The following is a 22430-nucleotide window of genomic DNA, read 5'->3' as shown; positions in this document are numbered from 1 at the left end:
TGAGACAAAGTCTTGCTCTGTCACCCAGGCTGGAGTGCAGTGATGCAATCATAGCTCACTGCAGACTCAACCTCCCAGGCTCAAGCAATCTTCCCACCTCGGCGTCTTAAAGTGATGGGATTACAGGCATGAGCCACCATGCCTGGTCCTTAATTTAAGAAGAAAAAAAAAAAAAGTAAAAAAACAAATAAAAGGCCGGGCACGGTGGCTCATGCCTGTAATCCCAGCACTTTGGGAGGCCAAGGCGGGCGGATCACCTGAGGTCGGTTGTTGGAGACCAGCCTGGCCAACATGATGAAAACCCGTCTCTACTAAAAATACAAAAATTAGCCAGGCGCGATGGCAGGCGCCTGTAATCCCAGCTACTCGGGAAGCTGAGGCAGGAGAATCGCTTGAATCCAGGAGGTGGAGGTTGCAGTGAGATCACGCCACTGCACTCCAGCCTGGGTGACAGAGCAAGACTCCATCTCAAAAAACAAACAAAAATAAATAAAAACTACCTCAAAAAGTGGGGAGAGGGGGCATCACCAGGCTGGTGTTCTGTGCGGTGTGGATTCTCATGGAAACGTTTAGATTGAGCCCTGCCTGCCGGGTTTTTCTTATGGCCTCAGGATTTATTCTGGAAGCAGAGACCTCAGAGGGCTGCACAGGCCCGTGCCAAGCCCCCTTCCTTCCTACCATCTGTATCCCAGGCACTCCTAGTCTATCTCTAGAACTGACCTCTCTCCTGAACTGTAGACTCCCCTCTCCATCTGCTCCCAGGCGCCATGGGTTGAGGTGGCTGACTCCACACTCCTGACCCTCCAAGCCTCGCCCTCCTTGGCCTCCCTCTTCTCCCTTGGCCCCCTCATCAAAAATCAGCTCTGTGTTTTCTCTCCCCTATATCTCCCCTAACCTGCATCTGATCACTTCTTCGAACTCCACTGCCAACATTTTGGACCAAACCACCCACCCTTTGGTGCACGCTTGGCCCAGCTCTTCAGTCTCCAGGCTCCTGCCTTCCACTGATACCCGCTTTCCCCAAATCTGTCCTCCTGCAGAAGCCACCAGAGGGCGCCTGTGTGCACCTGAATCCGGTCCCCTCCCTCCTATACTAGGAACCCTTCCGGGATCCCAGCTCAATAGCAGTAAAATCAAAGTTCTTCATGGGGTCCCCTTCGACTCCTCACTCCACCCCAGCTTACTGGGCTGTGCCAAAAATGTGTCCTCAGCCTGGATCAATCATCCCCAATCTTCCCCACCTCCTGCTTGTCACCCATCTCAGACTTTCCTGATCTCCTGTCTAAAGCAGCTTCCGCAGCCAGCCAGCATGGTGGCTCACACCTGTAATCCCAGCACTTTGAGAGGCCGAGGCGGGTGGATCACCTGAGGTCAGGAGTTTGAGACCAGCCTGGCCAGAATAGTGAAACCCCCATCTCTACTAAAAATACAAAAATCAGCTGGGTGTGGTAGCATGTGCCTGTAATCCCAGCTGCCCGGGAGGCTGAGACATGAGAATTGCTTGAACCCGGGAGTCGGAAGTTGTGTGAGCTGAGATCACACCACTGTGCTCCAGCCTGGGCGACAGAGCTAGACTCTGTCTTGAAAAAAAACAAATCCCTCCCTCTGCTTTTGGGGGATATTGTTCCCCATTGTCACACAGTGTCGGGGCTGGGATTTAAACCTGGGTCTATGGGACTCTCTGCACAGCTACATTTTGGGGTAGCCTTGGCATTTGTACTTTTTCATTTTTATCTGTTTGTTTGTTTTAGATGGAGTTTTGCTCTTGTGGCCCAGGCTGGAGTGCAATGCCTCAGTCTTGGCTCACTGCTACCTCCACCTCCTGGGTCCAAGTGATTCTCCTGTCTCAGCCTCCCAAGTAGCTGAGATTACAAGCATGCACCACCACGCCCAGCTAATGTTTTGTATTTAGCAGAGATGAGGTTTCACCATATTGGTCAGGCTGGTCTCAAACTCCTGACCCACCCGCCTCAGCCTTCCAAAGTGCTGGGATTACAGACGTGAGTCACCGCACCCAGCAACTTCATGCTTTTCTTTATACCCAGAGGGGACCGACCACAGCATGCATCAGACTGTCACAAGCCTCTATGAGAGGCCACCAGGTCACCCTGAATCCTCTGTCACCATTCTGAGGGGCTGTCATGACTGAGACCAAAGGCAGCACTGACCAGGCCAGGACATACCCCCAAGGGGCCTGCCTGCCTGTGGCCACAAGACAGCCTGACGTCACCACCTTCAATTAACACACCCCCTGGGATTTTTTCACAGCCAACTCTTGGCTCACTAATGAGTCCCTGTTCAGTGATTCTGGGCTTTTCCTAGCCCCCCCGCAGCTTAGAGACAGCAGGTCAACTTAGCCTCGTGGTGCCCCTTGAGCCCGCCCCGTTCTCCCGGTAGGACGGTCAGCAGAAAACCGGTTCCAAGAAAAAGAACCACTCACCGCGGAGATGGTAAACAGGGAGTTATCGAAGGACATGTCTGAAACAGAAAGAGAAAGAAAACCCAGGATTGGGGGCCAGTTGTAACTTCCCTGCTCCCTGCCATCCCCGCACTGCCCCCCAGCCCACAGGGAAGCAATTGGGGTCCATCTCCCAGCATCCTCTATGGCGCCTTTCCAACCCATTCTGCACGGTGAACTGTTCACAGCTACAAAGTGAACCAAGTCCTTCTACACACAGTCTTCCTAGGGGTATCTCTCACCGCCCTCGGGAAAATGGGTATCTTATCTCAGGCCTTCCAGAAGGAGCACCTGCCAGCTCCTCCTCCTCCCCAGGCTCTCCTCCAATTGCTCCATCACCCATTTTTTTTTCTTGTTTTTGAGAAGGAGTCTCACTCTGTTGCCCAGGCTGGAGTGCAATGGCAGGATCTCGGCTCACTGCAACTTCCGCCTCCTGGGTTCAAGTGATTGTCCTGCCTCAGCCTCCTAATAGCTGGGATTACAGGCATGCACCACTACACCTAGCTAATTTTCATATTCTTAGTAGAGATAGGGATTCACCATGTTGGCCAGGTTGGTTTCGAACTCCTTGCCCCAAGAGATCTGCCTGCCTCGGCCTCCCAAAATGCTGGGATTACAGGTGTGAGCCACCACACCCGGCCTCCATTACCCATTCTTGTAGGTCTCTGCTTAAACATCACTTCTAGCCAGGGGGGTGGCTCACGGCTGTAATCCCAACGCTTTGGAAGGCCAAGGAGGGAGGATCACTTGAGCCCAGGAGTTCAAGACCAGCCTGGGCAACATAATTTTTTGTCTCTAGAAAAAAAAATTTAAAAAGTAGCTGAGTGTGGTGGTGTATGCCTGTGGTCCCAGCTACTCAGGAGGCTGAGAGGGGAGGATCACTTCAGCCTAGGAGGTCGAGGCTGCAGTGAGCTATGACTGCGCCACTGCGCTCCTGTCTGGGTGACAGAGCAAGACTCTGTCTCAAAAAAAAAAAAAAAAAAAAAAACAGGCTGGGCGCGGTGGCTCATGCCTGTAATCCCAGCACTTTGGGAGGCTGAGGCGGGCAGATCACCAGGTCAGGAGATCGAGACCATCCTGGCTAACATGGTGAAATCCCATCTCTACTAAAAAAATACAAAAAATTAGCCGGGTGTGGTGGCAGGCGCCTGTAGTCCCAGCTACTCAGGAGGCTGAGGCAGGAAAATGGCTTGAACCCAGGAGGCAGAGCTTGCAGTGAGCCCAGATCGCGTCACCGCACTCCAGCCTGGGCGACAGAGTGAGACTCTGCCTCAAAACAAAAACAAACAAAAAACAACAACAAAAGGGCGGTGGCTCACGCCTGTAATTGCCTGTAATCTCAGCACTTTGGGAGGCTCAGGTGGGTGGATCACCTGAGGTCATGAGTTCGAGACCAGACAGGCCAACATGGTGAAACCCTACCTCTACTAAAAATACAAAAATTAGCCGGGCATGGTGGCACGTGCCTGTAATCCCAGCTACTCGGGAGGCTGGGGCAGGAGAATCACTTGAACCCGGGAGGCAGAGGTTGCAGTAAGCTGAGATCGTGCCACTGCACTCCAACCTGGGCGACACAATGAGACTCCATCTCAAAAAAAAAAAGAAAAACATCACTTCCTCAGGGGACCACCTGCCTTGTCCCAGACACAGTCTGGTGCCATCACGGGCTGTTTCCCATTGGAGAATGGGCTTGTGGACAGACAGCACATCTGTCTTGGTTACAAAAGGACCCTCTCAGATCTTAGCACATAGTAAGTGCTCAATAAGTGTGTGTGTTGGACCAGGAATGAAGTACAGAGAATACATTTCTCTACTTGGGGTGCCTTCAAGAGAATATCCTGCATGACAGACTGGCTGCCTTTCGCCCCCTTGGGGAAGCTGGCAGAATGGCATGTTCTGGAAGGCAAGTGTGGCCCTGGAGTCCCGGAGATAGACATGGTCCTTTCCCCATGGAGCTGGCCGTCCAGCAGAGGAAATGAGTATGAAATATGCAAGCACCCAATGATCACTTAATTGTTTCATTTTTGTTTCTTTCTTCCTTTTTTGAGATGGAGTCTCACTCTGTCACCAGGCTGGAGTGCAGTGGCGCAATCTTGGCTCACTGCAACCTCTGCCTCCTGGGTTCAAGCGATTCTCCTGTCTCAGCCTCCCAAGTAGCTGGGACTACAGGAACGTGCCACCATGCCCAGCTAATTTTTGTATTTTTAGTAGAGACAGGGTTTCACCATGTTGGCCAGGATGGTCTCGATCTCCTGACCTCGTGATCCACCTGCCTTGGCTTCCCAAAGTGCTGGGATTACAGGCGTGAGCCATCGTGCCTGGCCCTTTTTTTTTTTTTTTTTTTGAGACGGAGTCTCGCTCTGTCGCCCAGGCTGGAGTGCAGTGGCGCGATCTCGGCTCACTGCAAGCTCCGCCTCCTGGGTTCACGCCATTCTCCTGCCTCAGCCTCCTGAGCAGCTGGGACTACAGGCGCCCGCCACCACGCCCACCTAATTTTTTGTATTTTTAGTAGAGACGGGGTTTCACTGTTTTAGCCAGGATGGTCTCGATCTCCTGACCTCGTGATCCGCCCACCTCGGCCTCCCAAAGTGCTGGGATTACAGGCGTGAGTCACCACCACGCCTGGCCTTTTTTTTTTTTTTTTTTTTTTGAGATGGAGTCTGGCTCTGTTGCCCAGGCTAGAGTGCAGTGGCACAATCTCAGCTGACTGCAACCTCCGCCTCCCAGGTTCACATGATTCTCCTTGCCTCAGCCTCCCAAGTAGCTGGGATTACAGGCGTCCGCCACCACACCCTGCTAATTTTTTTGTATTTTTAGTAGAGACAGGGTTTCACTATGTTGGCCAGGCTGATCTCGAATTCCTGACCTCGTGATCCGCCTGCCTCAGCCTCCTAAAGTGCTGGGATTACAGTTGTGAGTCACCGCGCCTGGCCGCCTAATTGTATTTCTACCGAGGGGTAAGAAGAATGGTCGGACCTGGGGTCCTGTAAGTAGCAGGCACAGACCCTGTCTAGGGAGTCAGGGAAGGCTTCCCACAGGAGGTGACCTTTAGGTTAAGTCAAAGGAGAGAAGGTGAGAACCCAGGGGAAGAGGTGGCGAGGGTGTGTTTTGACCCTAAAGGGAACAAGCAGTCACAGAAGAAATTTGATTGGTGTGTGATGAGGCCTGATGGCATTTGGAGGTGTAATCCTTTCCCCACTGGAGTCAGGAGTGTGGAGGCACAGACCTGTGCTGTCGAAGTTAATCTGGGCCCAGCAGGATTCTCGATCTCTGCAAAGGAATTCAGGAGAAAGTGACAGGGACCAGGGTTGCCCCTTGAGTCAGGAGGCTTGATCGGGAAAGCCCTGGCCCCAAACCACACCCAAAACGTAGCCTTTGCTCCCCACCCACTGACCCATGGGTCTTCCCCACAGAAGAGCAGTAACATCCTGATTTCTGGAGCTGTCACACTGTGGGACAGCCCCTTGGCCGGGGGAAGAAAAAAACATGGAAATTCTCTTGGGCCAGGCGCAGTGGCTCATGCCTGTAATCCCAGCACTTTGGGAGGCTGAGGCAGGTGGATCACTTGAGGTCAGGAGTTCAAGACCAGACAGGACAACACAGTGAAACCCCGTCTCTACTAAAAAATACAAAAATTAGCCAGGTGTGGTGGCATGTGCCTGTAGTCCCAGCTACTCAGGAGTCTGAGGCAGGAGAATCGCTTGAACCCAGGAGGCGGAGGTTGCAGTGAGCCGAGATTGCGCCACTGTACTCCAGCCTGGGCGACAGAGTGAGACTCCGTCTAAAAAAAAAAAAAAATATATATATATATATATATATACACACACACACATATATATATACACACACACACATATATATACACACACATACACACACACACACACATATATATATATATATAAAAGCCAGGCACGGTGGCTGATGCCTGTAATCCCAGCACTTTGGGAGGCAGACGCGGGCGGATCACCTGAGGTTGGGAGTTCAAGACCACCCTGACCAACATGGAGAAATCCCATCTCTACTAAAAATACAAAATTAGCCGGGTGTGGTGGCACATGCCTGTAATCCCAGCTGCTCAGGAGGCTGAGGCAGGAGAACTGCTTGAACCCAGGAGGCAGAGGTTGCGGTGAGCCAGAGATCACGCCATTGCACTCCAGCCTGGGCAACAAGAGTGAAACTCCATCTCAAAAAATATATATATATACATATATATATTCTCCTGGTTAGGAGGCCCACAGCCAGGTGAAGCTGGGATTCAATCCCCAGAGCAGGTTTTCATCTCCAGGCAGCAGGATGTCTCCCCACTCTCGGAGGAGAGAAACTGAGGCCAGGGCCAGTTAGGACATCCTGGTGCCCAGGAACCGGGGCCATCACCTACAGTGCAATTGGGCACTGCACAACCCTAGGGGCATTCTTTAGAAACTGACTGTGGGTGTCTAGAGTGATTGTGACCATTTTCTGGCAGCTGGAGGTAAAGGGGTGTGGGGAAGGGCCTCTCCCTGGGCAAACTGCTCACTCTGTGACTGAGTGCTGAGCCTCAGTCCTCTCTTCTGTAAAATAGGGCTATTCATGGTGCCTGTTTCCAGGGCTGCCATAAGGATAAGGAGCTCCAGCTTCAGAGAGTCCTAGCTCAGTCCTCCAGCACACAGGAGGCACTTAATAAATGGCTCCTGTTCCTATTATGCAGCATGCCCACCAGGAGGTGCTGTTTGTGGGGGGCATGGAGTGCCCACCCTGCCAGGGAAGTGTCCTTCTATCCCCAAACCACCCTCTGTGGGTCTCCAGGGATGATCTCACCTTTTCTTCTGTAAATTTCTGAGTTTAACTGGAACAAAAAAGAAATGAGCATGTGTTAGATTTTGGTCCTAATTGTATCCGGCAATTTCTGTTTTTTTTTTTTTTTTTTTTTTTTAGACAGAGTCTCATTCTTTCACCCAGGCTGGAGTGCAGTGGCTCAATCTTGGCTCACTGCAACCTCTGCTTCCTGGATTTAAGCAATTCTCCTGCCTCAGCCTCTCGAGTAGCTGGGATTACAAGTGTGCATCACCAGGCCCGGCTATTTTTGTATTTTAGTAGAGAAGAGGGTTCGTCATGTTGGCCAGACTGGTCTCGAACTCCTGACCTCAAGTGATCCACCCGCCTCGGCCTTCCAAAGTGCTGGGATTACAGGCAAGCCACCCCACCCGGCCTGGAAGGCCTCAGTTTTTTTTTTTCTTTCTTTCTTTCTTTTTTTGTTGTTTTTTGAGACAGAGTCTCGTTCTGTCGCCCAGGCTGGAGTGCAGTGGTATGATCTTGACTCACTGCAACCTCCGCCTCCCAGGTTCAAGCGATTCTTCTGCCTCACCCTCCCATGTAGCTGGGACTACAGGTGCACACCACCACGCCCGGCTAATTTTTGTGTTTTCATTAGAGATGGGGTTTCACCATATTGCCCAGGCTGGTCTCAAACTCCTGACCTCGCGATCTGCCCACCTCAGCCTCCCAAAGTGCTGGGCCATCCTGGACAACATGGTGAAACCCTGTCTCCACTAAAAATACAAAAGTTAGCTGGGTGTGGTGGCACGCACCTGTAGTCCCAGCTACTCGGGAGGCTGAGGCAGGAGAATCACTTTAACCTGGGAGGCGGAGGTTGCATTGAGTCGAGATTGTGCCACTGCACTCCAGGCTGGCAACAGAGCAAGTGAGTCGAGATCGCCTCACTGCACTCCAGCCTGGGTGACAGGGCAAGACTCCATCTTAAAAAAAAAAAAATATATATATATATATATATGTGTGTGTGTGTGTGTATGTATATATATACACACATATATACACATACACACACATATATACACACACACATACACACACATAATTTGGCTGGGCATGGTGGCACATGCCTGTAATTCCAGCATTTTGGGAGGCTGAGGCAGGAAGATCACTTGAACCCAGGAGTTCAAGACCAGCCTGGGCAATATAGCAAGACCCTATCTCAACAAAAAATATTTTTTAAAAATTAGCCAGGTGTGGTAGTGTGTGCCTGTGGTCCCAGGACTTTTGGGAGGCTGAGGTGGGAGGATTGCTTGAGCCCAGGAGTTACCCAGCCTGGGCAACACAGCAAGACCCTGTCCTAAAAAAATAAATAATTAGCTGCATGTGGTGGCACGCACCTGTGGTCCCAGCTACTTGGGAGGCTGAGGCAGGAGAACTGCTTGAGCCCAGGAGGTCAAGGATGCAGCGAGCTATGATCCTGCCATTGCACTCCAGCCTGGGTGACAGAGTGAGTCTCCAAATAAAAAATTTTTAGGCCGGGGACTGTGGCTCATGCCTGTAATCCCAGCACTTTGGGAGGCCGAGGCGGGCAGATCACCTGAGGTCAGGAGTTCCAGACCAGCTTGGGCAACATGGCGAAACCACATCTCTTCTAAAAATACAAATATTGGCGAGGCATGGTGGTGCACGCCTGTAATCCCAGCTACTTGAGAGGCTGAGGCAGGAGAATCGCTTGAACCTCGAAGGCAGAGGTTGCAGTGGGCCAAGATTGTGCCACTGCACTCCAGCCTGGGCGACAGAGCGAGCCTCTGTCTGAAAAGAAAAATAATAAATAAATAAACAAATACTTTTAAAAGGGGTGTGATGAACAAATTACTGAATCTGAAAACAAAATGGTGTGAGTTGTGAGTGTAAGCACATTTTCACGTTCCAGAAGTTGTCAACTGGCAACTTGTGTGCCAGGCTTTGCGTGCTGTTACCTTTTCTGACCACCAGGGCAACAGCCACCAGCCCAGCAAGGAGGAAGAGGGCACCAGCCAGGCTCAGGGAGAGCACCAAGATCCAAGTGGGCACTGGAGGAAAATCAGAAAAGAGAGTGGGCAGGTCAGTGTCGTCTCTCCAGGTTACCTTTGAGTAGCCAGCCCTTACCCCATAACCCCCAACCAAAGAACATGAATGCAGCTGGACCCAAGAGACTTAGCAAACTTTGTGTCTGGCCAATTAGCCTATCCCCCGCTCCTGGCTATTGTGATTGGTTCAGGATGAGCATGTAACCCAAGTGGAGCCAATGAGAGCTAACTCTGGGACTTTGGTGGTACCACTGGGAAAAGAGGTTTACTCCTCTGGCTAGCATTGCATAGGATAGATATCTTAGGCCAGGTGCGGTGATTCATGCCTGTAATCCCAACACTTTGGGAGGCTGAGGCAGGTGGATTACTTGAGGTCAGGAGCTCAAGACCAGCCTAGCCAACACAGGGAAATTCTGTCTATATTAAAAATATAAATAATTGGCCAGGCGCAGTGGCTCACGCCTGTAATCCCCACACTTTGGGAGGCCAAGGCAGGTGGATCACTAGGTCAGTAGATCGAGACCATCCTGGCTAACACTGTGAAACCCCGTCTCTACTAAAAATACAAAAAATTAGCCAGGCGTGCTGGCACGTGCCTGTAGTCCCACTTACTCAGGAGGCTGAGGCAGGAGAATCACTTGAACCCGGGAGGCGGAGGTTGCAGTGAGCTGAGATGGCGCCACTGAACTCCAGCCTGGATGACAGAGCAAGACTCTGTCTCAAAAAGAAACAAAACAAAAAACAACAAAACCCCACAAATAATTAGCCAGGTGTGGTGCACACCTGTAATTCCAGCTACTTCGGAGGCTGAGGCACAAGAATAGTTTGAACCCGGGAAGTGGAGGGTGCAGTAAGCTGAGATCGTGCCACTGCACTCCAGCCTGGGTGACATAGAGAGACCCCATCTGAAGAAACAAACAAAAAAAGAGATGGCTGGGCACGGTGGCTCACGCCTGTAATCCCAGCACTTTGGGAGACTGAGGTGGGTGGATCACCTGAGGTCAGGAGTTTGAGATCAACCTGGCCAACATAGTGAAACCTCGTCTCTACTAAAAATACAAAAATTAGCCAGGTGTTACGTGCCTGTAATCCCAGCTACTTGGGACGCTGAGGCAGGAGAATCGATTGAACCCAAAAGGTGGAGGTTGCAGTGAGCCGAGATTGGGCCATTGCCTTCCAGTCTGGGTGACACAGCTAGAATCTGTCTCAAAAAAAAAAAAAAAAAAAGAATATATATCTGAAGCTTCAGGGCACAATCTTGCCTCCATGAGGGGGAGAAACTACCTGAGAATAAGACAGAAGAGGAGCTGAGAAGGCAAATGCTTTCTGTCATTTTTCAGCACCTGGATCCAGCCATATCTGAAGTCAGCCATGTAAACTGACTTCAGCTCAGTGAACCAACAAATCCCCTCTTGCTGGTAGAGCCAGTGTGAGTCAGGTTTTTATTACTTGCAGTCTGGGTGCCAGTGGCCAGATGACATCCACCCCCAGCCCAACGGTAGACCCTGAGATCCACCCAGAAGCTAGTCACACAGGCATGGGAGTGGCAGTTCCAGAGTCACCTTCTCAGCACAGGACTTGGCTTCCCCTTCCTGGAGAAAGAGGAGATGCCCTGACCCCAAGGGAGGTGAGGAGCTAAGCCAGAAGAGGGAAGAAGACAGACACTTGGTATTCTCACAATGTCAGCCTTGTTCATTGATTCACCTGGGGCAGAAGGGGTGTTGTCAGCTCCCTACTCCAAGGCCACAAGGCCAAGGTGAGAGAAGGGGGCCTTTGATAGAGGAGCCTGAGGCCGGGAAGGACAGTGAACTGCCCTGTCATAGCTGCATGTTGGCCTCTGCTGGCAACAAGATTATTTTTTGCAGTGAAAAAGTTCTTTTTAAAAGTTTTTTGGGGCCAGGCGCGGTGGCTCATGGCTGTAATCCCAGCACTTTGGGAGGCCGATGTGGGCGGATCACTTGAGGTCAGGAGTTGAAGACCACCCTGGCCAACATGGTGAAACCCCATCTCTACTAAAAAATACAAAAATTAGCAGGGGGTGGTGGTTGGCGCCTGTAGTCCCAGCTACTCGGGAGGCTGAGGCACGAGAATCGCTTGAGCCTGGGAGGCAAAGGTTGCAGTGAGCCGAGATTGGGCCACTGCACTTCAGCCTGGGCGACAGAGTGAGACTCTGTCTCAAAAATTAAAAAAAAAAAAAAGTTTTTACAGACAGGGTCTCCCTCTGTCACCCAGGCTGGAATGCAGTGGTGCGATCATGGCTCACTATATCCTCTACCTCCCCGGCTTAAGTGATCCACCTGCCTCAGCCTACTGACACATGCCAGCAGTCCCTCCTAATTAAAAAAAAAAAAAAAAAAAATTAGCCGGACGGGGTAGCTCACGCCTGTAATCTCAGCACTTTGGGAGGCTGAGGTGGGTGGATCATGAGATCAGGAGATTGAGATCATCCTGGCTAACACTGTGAAACCCCTTCTTACTAAAAAAAAAAAAAAAAATACAAAAAATTAGCTGGGCATGGTGGCACATGCCTGTAGTCCCAGCTACTCGGGAGGCTCTGAGGCAGGAGAATCGCTTGAACCTGGGAGGCAGAGGTTGCAGTGAGCCGAGATTGTGCCACTGTACTCCAGCCTGGGCGACAGACCGAGACTGTCTCAAAAAAAAAAAAATTGGGGGGAGCTGGGCATGGTGGCTCACGCCTGTAATTCCAGCACTTTGTGAGGCCGAGGCAGGCAGATCACCTGAGGTCAGGAGTTTGAGAGCAGCCTGGCCAACATTGTGAAACCCCATCTCTACTAAAACTCAAAAAGTAGCCTGGCATGGTGGTGCACGCCTGTAATCCCAGCTACTCGGGAGGCTGAGGCAGGAGAATTGCTTGAACCTTGGAGGTAGAGGTTGCAGTGAGACTCGAGAGGCTGAGGCAGGAGAATTGCTTGAACCTCGGAGGTAGAGATTGCAGTGAGCTGGGGTCACACCACTGCACTCCAGCCTGGGCGACAGAGTGAGACTCGGTCTCAAAAAAAAAAAAAAAAAAAATTGGCTGGGAGCCAGGCGCACGGTGGCTCACGCAATTCCGGTATTTTGGGAGGCTGAGTGGTGGGATCACTTGAGCCCAGGAGTTAGAGACCAACCTGGGCAACACAGTGAGTCCCTGTCTTTACAAAAAATAGAAATATTAGCCAAGTGTGGTGGTGCACGGCTGTAGTCCCAGCTGCTAGGGAGACTGAGAAGGGAAGATTGATTGAGCCCAGGAAGTGGAGGCTGCAGTGAGCTGTGATTGCGCCACTGCACTCTAGCCTGGTCAACAAAGCAAGACCCCTATCTAAAAAAAAAATAAAATAATTTTTTTTTTTTTTGTAGAGACAGGGTCTCGCTATGTTGCCCAGGCTGATCTTGAACTCCTTGGCTCAAGGAATCGTCCTGCCTCAGCCTCCCAAAGTCCTGGGCTTATAGGCGTGGGTCACTGCACCCGGCCAGGAAAGTTCTGACTGATGGTAACACAGAAGGCCACCAAAGGCTCCTCCCTCCTGCTTCTTGACCCATAACCCATGTCCAGCCTCCTCATTCAGAGATCAGAAAAGGACATCAGCCCTGCCAGGGTTCCCTCACTCAGATGAAAAGATCGAATCCTTGCTGTGGTCTACAAGACCCCCCACGATCCTCCTGGTGAACTCCCTGCCCCGCCTCTCCCCATTTTCCTCCTTGTTCACCATCCTTCAGTCATACTGGGCTCCTCAGACACACCAGGGAAGCTTCAGCCTCGGGGCCTTTGCACATCCTGTATCCTCTGCCTGCAACACATGCCCTGGATATCCACATGGTTGGCTCCTCCTCATCATTCAGTTTTTTGCTCAAATGCCACCTCCTCAGAGAGGGCTTCCCTGATTGCCCTACTCTACTTCAGAGTCCAGAGGGCTGACCATTAGAACATGGGGCCAGTCGCCCTACTCTACTTCAAATAATGACATCCTCACCCAGGTGGATTTCATCTGGTGCCCTGCTGGCAGGTTGAATATATATTGGATTTCATGTTTATCATCTGTCCTCATCCGCCTGGAATGTCAGCCTGGAATGTCTTTGGGCAAGCCCAAAGACAGTTCTTGGTGCATAGTAAGTGCTCAGAAACCTTATGTGGCTCATGCTGGGCATGGTGACTCACATCTGTAATCCCAGCTACTCTGGAGGCCGAGGTGGGAGGATCACTTGAGGTTAAGAGTTCAAGACTAGCCTGGTCAATATCTTTTTTTTTTTTTTTTTTTTTTTTTTTTGAGACAGAATCTTGCTCTGTCACCCATGCTGGAGTGCAATGGCACCGTCTTGGCTCACTGTAATCTCCGCCTCCCAGATTCAAATGATCCTCCTGCCTCAGCCTCCTGAGTAGCTGGGATTACACACGCATGCCACCACACCCAGCTAATTTTTGTATTTTTAATAGACATAGGGTTCACCATGTTGGCCAGGCTGGTCTTAAGCTCTGACCTCAGGTGATCCACCTACCTCAGCTTCCCAAAGTACTGGGATTACAAGCATGAGCTACTATGTCCGGCCCTGGTCAACATTTTAGACCCTCATCTCTAAAATAATTTTTTAAATTAGCTGGGCATGGTGGTGCACACCTGTAGTCCCAGCTACTTAGGAGGCTGAGGTGGGAGGATCACTTGAGGATAGGAATTGGAGGATGAAGTGAGCTATGATTGTGCCATTGCCCTCTAGTCTGCACGACCTTGTCTCATTTAAAAAAAAAAAAGCCAGGTGCAGTGGCTCACGTCTGTAATTCCAGCACTTTGGGAGGCTGAGGCAGGCGGATCATGAGGTCAGGGGTTCGAGACTGGCCTGGCCAACATGGTGAAATCCTGTCTTTACTAAAAATACAAAAATTAGCCGGGCATGGTGGCACACACCTGTAATCCCAGATACTCAGGAGGCTGAGGCAGAAGAATCGCTTGAACCAGGAGGCAGAGGCTGCAGTGAGCCGAGATCGTGCCACTGCACTCCAGCCTGGGCAACAAGAGCATAACTATCTCAAAGCAAACAAACAAAAAAAGTATGTGGCCAAGAGGGGAAGTAATGTATGTCACGGAGGTGTAATTCATGGTTTTTGGAAGGCAATGGCATCCCAGACTGGCTACCTGTTACCTGTGTACAAGGTGTACCTCCTGTGCCTCAGTTTCCTTATCTGCAAAATGGGAAGAATCACAGCACCAATTTTGGCACCAAGAGGGAGACAGGCTGCCTGACAATAAGACGGAGAAGAATGTGGAGCAGAGATGGGGCAAATGGTCCCTGACAGCTTTCAGCACCTGGATCTAGCCATACCTGAAGTCGGCCCTGTGAGCTGACTTCAGCTCAGTGAACCAACAAATCCCCTTTTGGGCTGGCTGAGAAGATTGAAAAAGGAAAGGCGAGTAAGTCCTGGCAGGGTGTAAGCCTGGCTTTTTCTGGGAAGGCCTCTGAGTCAACAGTACACACAAGAGGTCCATGTGAGAAAATGAAGCCCCTGGCAGTGAGATCCCATAGAAGGGCCTTACCTGGGAAGGAGACGTTCACGGGCTCGCTGAGGTCTGACAGCTGGGACTGGTTGAGCTCACCTAACACTCCATACTGGCAGTGGAAGGGTCCCCCTGGAGCCTTGCTGCTGCCGCCGCTCAGGTTAAATGTCACCCCGTGCTGGTCCGTGGGGGCCTGCAGGAGCTGGACCACCTGCCCCCCTCGATACAGTGTGAAATTCGCCCCCAGGAAGTTCCCAGGGGCCATGCATGCGATGTGGATGGGGTCCTCTTGGCTGCTTGGGTACGGGGGCACCAGCCGGATGGATGGTGCTGGGATCGCCAAGGAGCCTGCGATGCAGAGGGTAAGGTGGGTGGGTGCGTGGTGAGAGTGGAGGCTGCCCTGGCTATGTGGCCTCGGGCAAGTAGACCACCCTCCCTCAGCCTTGTGTTTTCTGTGAGTCAGGAGGCTAGTGACCCTACCCCACACTGCCTGGCACATGGTGACGGCTCCCTGTAGTTGAATTACTTTTCTTTTTTCTTTTTTTTTTGAGTCGGAGTCTCACTCTGCCACCCAGGATGGAATGTAGTGGTGTGATCTCAGCTCACTGCAGCCTCTACCTCCCGGGTTCAAGTGATTCTCCAGCCTCCCAAGTAGCTAGGATTACAGGCATGTGGCACTATGCCTGGCCAATTTTTATATTTTTGGTAGAGATGGGGTTTCACTATATTGGCCAGACTGGTCTCGAACTCCTGGCCTCGTGTGATTCCCCCCACCTCGGCCTCCCAAAGTGCTGGGATTATAGGCGTGAGCTACCATGCCTGGCCATCAGTTTTCAATAATAGCATTGGTTATTACATAGCAACACAACTATACTCTTATTTTTTATTTAATTTATTATTACTTTATTTATTTATTTAGAGACAAAATCTTGCTTTGTCGCCCAGGCTGGAGTACAGTGGCCTCAGCCTCCTGAGTACCTGGGACTATGTGCCACCATGCCTGGCTAATTTTTATATTTTTAGTAGAGACGGGGTTTCACCATGTTGGCCAGGCTGGTGAACCTGGCTAGCTAATTTTGCTTATTTTGTGTAGAGATGGGATCTCACTATGTTGCCCAGATCCTCACCTCAAGTGATCCTCCCACCTTGGCCTCCCACGAGCTGAGTCCTGAGTGGTGAGGAAGGACCCATTTGGAGAGCTGGGGAAGGGCGTTCCAACAGAGGGAACAGCATAGGCAAAGGTCCAGGGGATGGAAGGGGAATTGGGGTGTTTAAGGAGGAGCAAACATCTGATGCAGTGGCTCACGCCTGTAATCCCAGCACTTTGGGAGGCCAAGGTGGGAGGACTGCTTGAGCCCAGGAATTTGAGACTAGCCTGGAGAACACAGTGAGACCCTGTCTCTATTTAAAAATAAAAATAAATATTAAAAAAGGAGCAGCAAGGAGGCCATCATGGCAGGAGGGAGCGGGTGAGTGAGGTGGGCGGCAGGAAGGGGAGGGGGTGAGTGAGAGGGAGGGCAGGAGAAGGAAGGGCAGAGGACTTTTATCTCCTTTCCCAGGCTGGGGTGAAGAATATGGATTTTGGAGCACGGCTTCCTGCAGGATGGTCTCCTGGGGATCCATCTCTCTCCTGATTGCCCACAGGCTTCTGAGCAGAGTGTCTGGCCAGGTGAGGTCTATACAAACCCTCCCTCGTCCAGCCTCCAACCCCCACCCACCCCTGCCACACTGATATCCCCCTAGGTAGACCCTCCTGCTGCCCTAGCACTCAAGGAGCCTTCAGAGACGAAGTGGGGCTGAGTCATGGGGTGTGGGCACAGCTGACTCCAGAGGGGTGATATTTCTGATATTCATAAACTTGGGGGTGATGAGGAGCCTAAGAAGAAAAAAGCAACACTGCTGGAGAGTTTCCAAGGCTCAGGGGGAAAACCCATCTGCCAAGGGCTCAGCCTCCTCGATGCCCTGAGAACGGCAGCCCCTGCACTGGTTTCTGCCCCTGGAGCGACAAGGTGGACAGAGGATGGGGGGAAAGGCGTGGGGGATCTGAGAGGGGGGCTTCAGACTCACCAGCTGCAAAGAGCAAGATGGTCCAGGGCATCTCTCCCTGCGTTTGGCTGGGAAATCCGGCTGAGGCCAGAGGGGCCCAAGGCTCCCCGCCAACTCCTCCTGTGAGGCCAGATAGGGGAAAGGAGAACCAGGGCTGATTCTCGAGCTGAGAGTTTCCTCACTGGCAGGAAGTTGCACACACAGGCTTGGGCACTGAAAGGGACTCTCTCCCCTCCCCACCCCTTCCCCAAACACACATCAGACCCGCGCACCTCTCCGGTCGCGGTTCTGCAGATTAGAGGGGAAAAAAATGGATGAGATGGTTAGGTGGTTTTCACAATTTTTTCCTCTTTTTTTATTTTTATTTTTTGAGACAGAGTCTTGCTCTGTTGCCCAGGCTGGAGTGCAGTGGAGAGATCTCGGCTCACTGCAGCCTCCACCTCCCAGGTTCGAGTGATTCTCCTGCCTCAGCCTCCTGAGTAGCTGGGACTACAGGCAGGAGCCATCATGCACAGCTAATTTTTGTATTTTTAGTAGAGACGGGGTTTTGCTGTGTTGGCCAGGATGGTCTCGATCTCTTGACCTCATTATCTGCCCGCCCCAGCCTCCCAAAGTGCTGGGATTTCAGGCGTGAGCCACCGTGCCCAGCCTTTTGTCTCTCCTTCTAAGAGAACTCCTGGGAATGAGACAGGGTGACAGCAGTGGGATGTTTGGAAACCCATGCCCAAGACACAAACCATAGCCTAACCAGCACCAACATTTAAACAAATATGGGCAGGAGTGGGAGGACATGGTGGTTAGGGCTTGGCCTCTGTGACCTCAGGCATGGCTTACCTCCTTTGAGGCTTCAGTATGCTGCTCTGCAGAATGGGGCTAAGAGTAGTAGACATTAGGCCAGATGTGGTGGCTCACGCCTGTAATCCCAGCACTTTGGGAGGCTGAGGTGGGCAGATCACCTGAGGTCAGGAGTTCGAGACCAGGCCAACGTGGTGAAACCCCGTCTCTACTATATACAAAAAATTAGCCGGGCGTGGTGGCACACGCCTGTAATCCCAGCTACTCGGGAGGCTGAGGCAGGAGAATCACTTGAACCCGGGAGATGGAGATTGCGGTGAGTTGAGATCGCGCCATTGCACTCCAGCCTGGGCAACAAGAGTGAAACTCCATCTCAAAAAAAAAAAAAAAAAAAAAAAGAGCAGCGGACATTAGATTCAAAGAACTTGTAGTAGGAAATGCAACGCCTAGTGGGTAGTGCATGCTCACAAGGTAAAGTTACAGGGAGGAAAAGACTCAGAAGTTTGATTAGCCACATGAAAGGGAATACCAGTTCCAGATCAATTCTGTATATAGTTTGTGATATAGTTCACAGGATAAACTGCCTCCTGTTTACAGCCCAGAAACTTCCAAGTTTCTCTTACTACTGGGTTTGCATTTATCTTTTTAAACATTTCTGTTCAAGCCATTCAGGTTTGCTTGGGGGTTTGGACCCAAGAAGGATGTGGCGTGTGGTCATCAAACACTAAAATGCGTCATTAGAGTAAACTTTTTTCTTTGGACACAGAAAGTTCAATCCAACCTCAGGGCCTTTGCACACACTATTTCCCTGGCCTGGAACACAATTCTGTCAACCTGGTCAAATCCTGCTTCTCCTTCAGGTCTCAGTTTAAATAGCACTTCTGGGAAAACTTTCCAGGCCCCTCTGGACTTAGAACAATCCCCTAGCTAAATTCTCCCACAGTGCCCTGTAATATTCCTTTATTGCAATTGGCATGCTTGTATCTTCAAGGAATTTGCTCATTTCATCAGAGTTGTCAAATGTATTGGTGTAAAGTTATTTATATCCCCTTACTAGCCTGTTAATGTCTGTAGGGTCTGTAGTGATGTTCCTTCTTTCATTCCTGACACATAAATTAGTGAAGTCTCCTTGTCTCTTATCGGTCTTCCTAGGAGCTAATCATTGTTATTGATCTTTTCAAAGTGCCACAGTTTGGATTTGTTGTTTTATTTTCTATTTTATTGCCTTTTGACTTGACTTTATTCTTTTCTTTTTTCTGGTTACCTTATGTTCAATTGGCTCTTCTTTTCCTAGCTCATGTTTTGTTTTTAAATTTAAACTTCACCAGCAGAAATTTGTATTAATAGCTTCTTAAGATGGATGCTTATATAAACTCTTTTTATTAAAAAAATTTTTTTTTAATTAGCCAGATGTGGTAGTGGGTGACTGTAGTCCCAGCTACTCGGGAGGCTGAGGCTGGAGAATGGCGTGAACCTGGGAAGGAGAGCTTGCAGTGAGCTGAGATCACGCCACTGCACTCCAGCCTGGGCAACAGAGCGAGACTGTCTCAAAAAAAAAAAAAAAAAAAAAACATTTTTTTTTTGAGACAGGGTCTTGCTCTATTGCTCAGGCTACAGTGAAGCAGCATGATCATGACTCACTGCAGCCTCACCCTGCTGGGCTCAAGAGATTATCCCATCTCAGCCTCCTGAGTAGCTGGGACTACAGGTGTCCACCACCACACCTGGCTAATTAAAAAAAAAAAAAAATTGTAGAGACAGGGTCCTATTATGTTACCCAGCCTGATCTTGAACTCCTGGGCTCAAGCAATCCTCCTGACTCAGCCTCCCAAAGTGCTGGGATTACAGGCAGCTCATTAACTTTAAACCCTTTTTTTTTTTTTTTTTTTTGACGGAGTCTTGCTCTGTCGCCCAGGCTGGAGTGCAATGGCATGATCTCGGCTCACTGCAAGCTCTGCCTCCCAGGTTCACGCCATTCTCCTGCTTCAGACTCTTGAGTAGCTGGGACTACAGGCGCCCGCCACCATGCACGGCTAATTTTTTGTATTTTTAGTAGAGATGGGGTTTCACCATGTTAGCCAGGATGGTCTCGATCTCCTGACCTCATGATCCACCTGCCTTGGCCTCCCAAAGTGCTGGGATTACAGGCGTGAGCCACCGTGCCCGACCCACCTTTATCTTCTAATATAAGCATTTAAAGGCACACCTTTCCCTCCAAAAACTGTTTTAACTGCATGCCACACATTTTCATATATTGAGCGTCATTAAGTTAGAAATATTTGCTTATTTCCATTGTGCTTTCTTTTCTATGATCCAGAGAATATGTGTGTTGCTTAATGCCCAAGTACTTGGGCTTTTTGGGGGGCAGCTTACTGTTAATGATTTTTAACTCCTTTGTGGTCATATAATTTCAATACTTTGAAATGTACTGACTTTTTAGAATGGTGCAGGGTATCTTGATCCACATTGTACGTACGCTAGAAATTCAAGTACACGGTATGGTTGTTTGGTATAATATTCTCTAAATATTAATACAATTTGGTCAAGGTAGTACACAGAATATTCTTGAATTTATTGAATTCATCCTCATGCCTTTTTTTTTTTTTTTGGAGACAAGGTCTTGCTTTCTTGCCCAGGCTGCTGGAGTGCAGTGGTATAATCATGGCTCACTGCAGTCTCCATCTCTCAGGCTCAAGTGATCCTCCCACCTCAGCCTTCCAAGTAGCTGCGACCACAGGCATGCATGGCACCTGGCTAAATTTTTTTTTTTTTTTTTTGTAGAGACAGGGTCTCACTACATTGCCTAGCTGGTCTCAAACTCCTGGGCTCAAGTAATCCTCCCACCTTGGGCTCCCAAAGTGCTGGAATTACAGGCGTAAGCCACCACCACGCCCAGCCTCCTTCATTTTTTTTTTTTTTTGAGATGGAATCTCGCTCTGTCGCCCAGGCTGGAGTGCAGTGGTGCAATCTCAGCTCACTGCAAGCTCCACCTCCCGGGTTCACGCCATTCTCCTGCCTCAGTCTCCCGAGTAGCTGGGACTACAGGCGACCACCACCACGCCCGGCTAATTTTTTGTATTTTTTAGTAGAGACGGGATTTCACTGTGTTAGCCAGGATGGTCTTGATCACCTGACCTTGTGATCTGCCCGCCTCAGCCTCCCAAAGTGCTGGGATTACAGGCGTGAGCCACTGCACCCGGCCTTTCTTTTTTTTTTTTAAACAGAGACAGGGTCTTGCTATGTTGCTCAGGCTGGTCATGAACTCCTGAGCTCAAGCAATCCTCCCACCTTGGCCTCCCAAAGTGCTGGGATTACAGGCGTGAGCCACCACACCTAGCTTTTTAAATTTTTTTTCTTTTTTTTTTTGAGACGGAGTCTCACTCTGTTACCCAGGCTGGAGTGAAGTGGTGCGATCTCGTCTCACTGCAAACTCCACCTCCTGGGTTCAAGCGATTCTCCTGCCTCAGCTTCCTGAGTAGCGGGGATTACACGTGCGCCACCATGCCTGGCTAATTTTTGTATTTTTAGTAGAGACAGGATTTCACCATGTTGGTCAGGCTGGTCTTGAACTCCTGACCTCGTAATCCACCCACCTCAGCCTCCCAAAGTGCTGGGATTACAGGCGTGAGCCACCGTGTCCAGCCTTTTTTTTTTTTAGACAGGGTCTCACTTTGTCGCCCAGGCTGGAGTGCAGTGGCGCAATCTCGGCTGCACTGCAACCTCCATCTTCCGGGTTTAAGTGATTCTCCTGCCTCAGCCTCCTGAGTAGCTGGGATTACAGGCATGCACCACTACGGCTGGCTAATTTTTGGATTTTTAGTAGAGACAGGATTTCACCATGTTGGCCAATCTGGTTTTGAACTCCTGACCTCAAATGATCCGCCCACCTCCCGAAGTGTTGGGATTATAGGCGTGAGCCGCCATGCCCAGCCTTCGTGATATCTTAACACAGCTTTCCTCCTCCTCTGGGAGCATAAGGATGGGGTCTGTGTTGTTACCTGCAGTGTCCCGTGTCTCCCACCATGCTTGGCACATCATAAATATTTCTCAATCATCTGACCTGACAGCGAAAAAAAACATCCATTCAAGCCACTTCTGTGGCTGTATACTGGGTGTACAGGAGATGGAGTTAAGAGAGATTCCTGGCTTATTTTTTCCACCAACTGAGTACTGAGCATCATCATGTTCCCAGAATTGTGCCAGAGACATTAGGATGAATGAAAATGGCTCCTGTCCTCAAGGAGCTCAGCGTTCAAGAGTCAGACAAGAAGACAAGGAGAGTCCAGTGGTGAAGTGCAGTAACAGAGGCAGTGGCCGAGGGGGCTCAACCCAGCTACAGCAGGGTCAGGGAAGGCTTCTGATTGATATTGATAGCGGCAAGAGGCAGACAAATGCCTAGGCAGATAGGGGCAGGTCCCTGGTGAAACCCCACCTCCAAGCCAAAGACAGTTTAAAGCCTGAAAGCAAAGCTACAAGTCAAATCCAGGGACTGGACAGAGAATCTGTCTTCTATTTGGCGTGCTTTCCTCAGATTGATCCCCACTCTTCACCTAGTTTGCATATACCTACCCTTTCCTAATTGGTTTTCTATACTGTTGGACCCACCTTTGAGTGGTGTCTTCGCTTTAACCTTTTTTGCACACTCACAATCCAATCAGCACACATTCCCCATTCTGAGTCCATAAAAAGCCCCGGATCCAGCCATACTGAAAGATAAACCACACCCCCACATCTCCTCTTTGCTGAGAGCTGTTCTGTCGCTCAAAAAAATTCTCCTCCCATCCTCACCCTTCAATTGTCAGCATTTCCTCATTCTTCTTG

The 22430-nt window shown here is 50.3% G+C and overlaps 1 protein-coding gene across 4 annotated transcripts in view; it reads right to left on the bottom strand.

The window, feature by feature from the left end:
• C20H19orf38 (chromosome 20 C19orf38 homolog) overlaps nt 1-22430 on the bottom strand; it is a 32977-nt gene that overhangs the window by 4176 nt on the left and 6371 nt on the right. For 2 of the 4 annotated variants that reach the window (XM_034945289.3, XM_055104261.2), the window contains exons 2-7: nt 16836-16934; nt 14808-15116; nt 9193-9285; nt 7259-7286; nt 5685-5728; nt 2441-2478 (exon numbers count right to left, since the gene is read on the bottom strand). In XM_034945289.3, coding sequence (XP_034801180.3) covers nt 2441-2478; nt 5685-5728; nt 7259-7286; nt 9193-9285; nt 14808-15116; nt 16836-16866 — 543 coding nt within the window. In that variant the 5' untranslated portion in view covers nt 16867-16934. Of the gene's footprint in view, nt 1-2440; nt 2479-5684; nt 5729-7258; nt 7287-9192; nt 9286-14807; nt 16454-16835; nt 16935-22430 lie in introns of those variants that run through there. The other 2 variants (XM_034945287.3, XM_034945290.3) reach the window with 2 other exon arrangements.

The sequence above is a fragment of the Pan paniscus genome, chromosome 20 (genome assembly GCF_029289425.2).
Source record: "Pan paniscus chromosome 20, NHGRI_mPanPan1-v2.0_pri, whole genome shotgun sequence".
NCBI classification, from domain to species: Eukaryota; Metazoa; Chordata; class Mammalia; order Primates; family Hominidae; genus Pan; species Pan paniscus.
The sequence above is the reverse complement of the archived record's forward strand: the minus strand, read 5'-3'. Positions and strand labels throughout refer to the sequence as shown.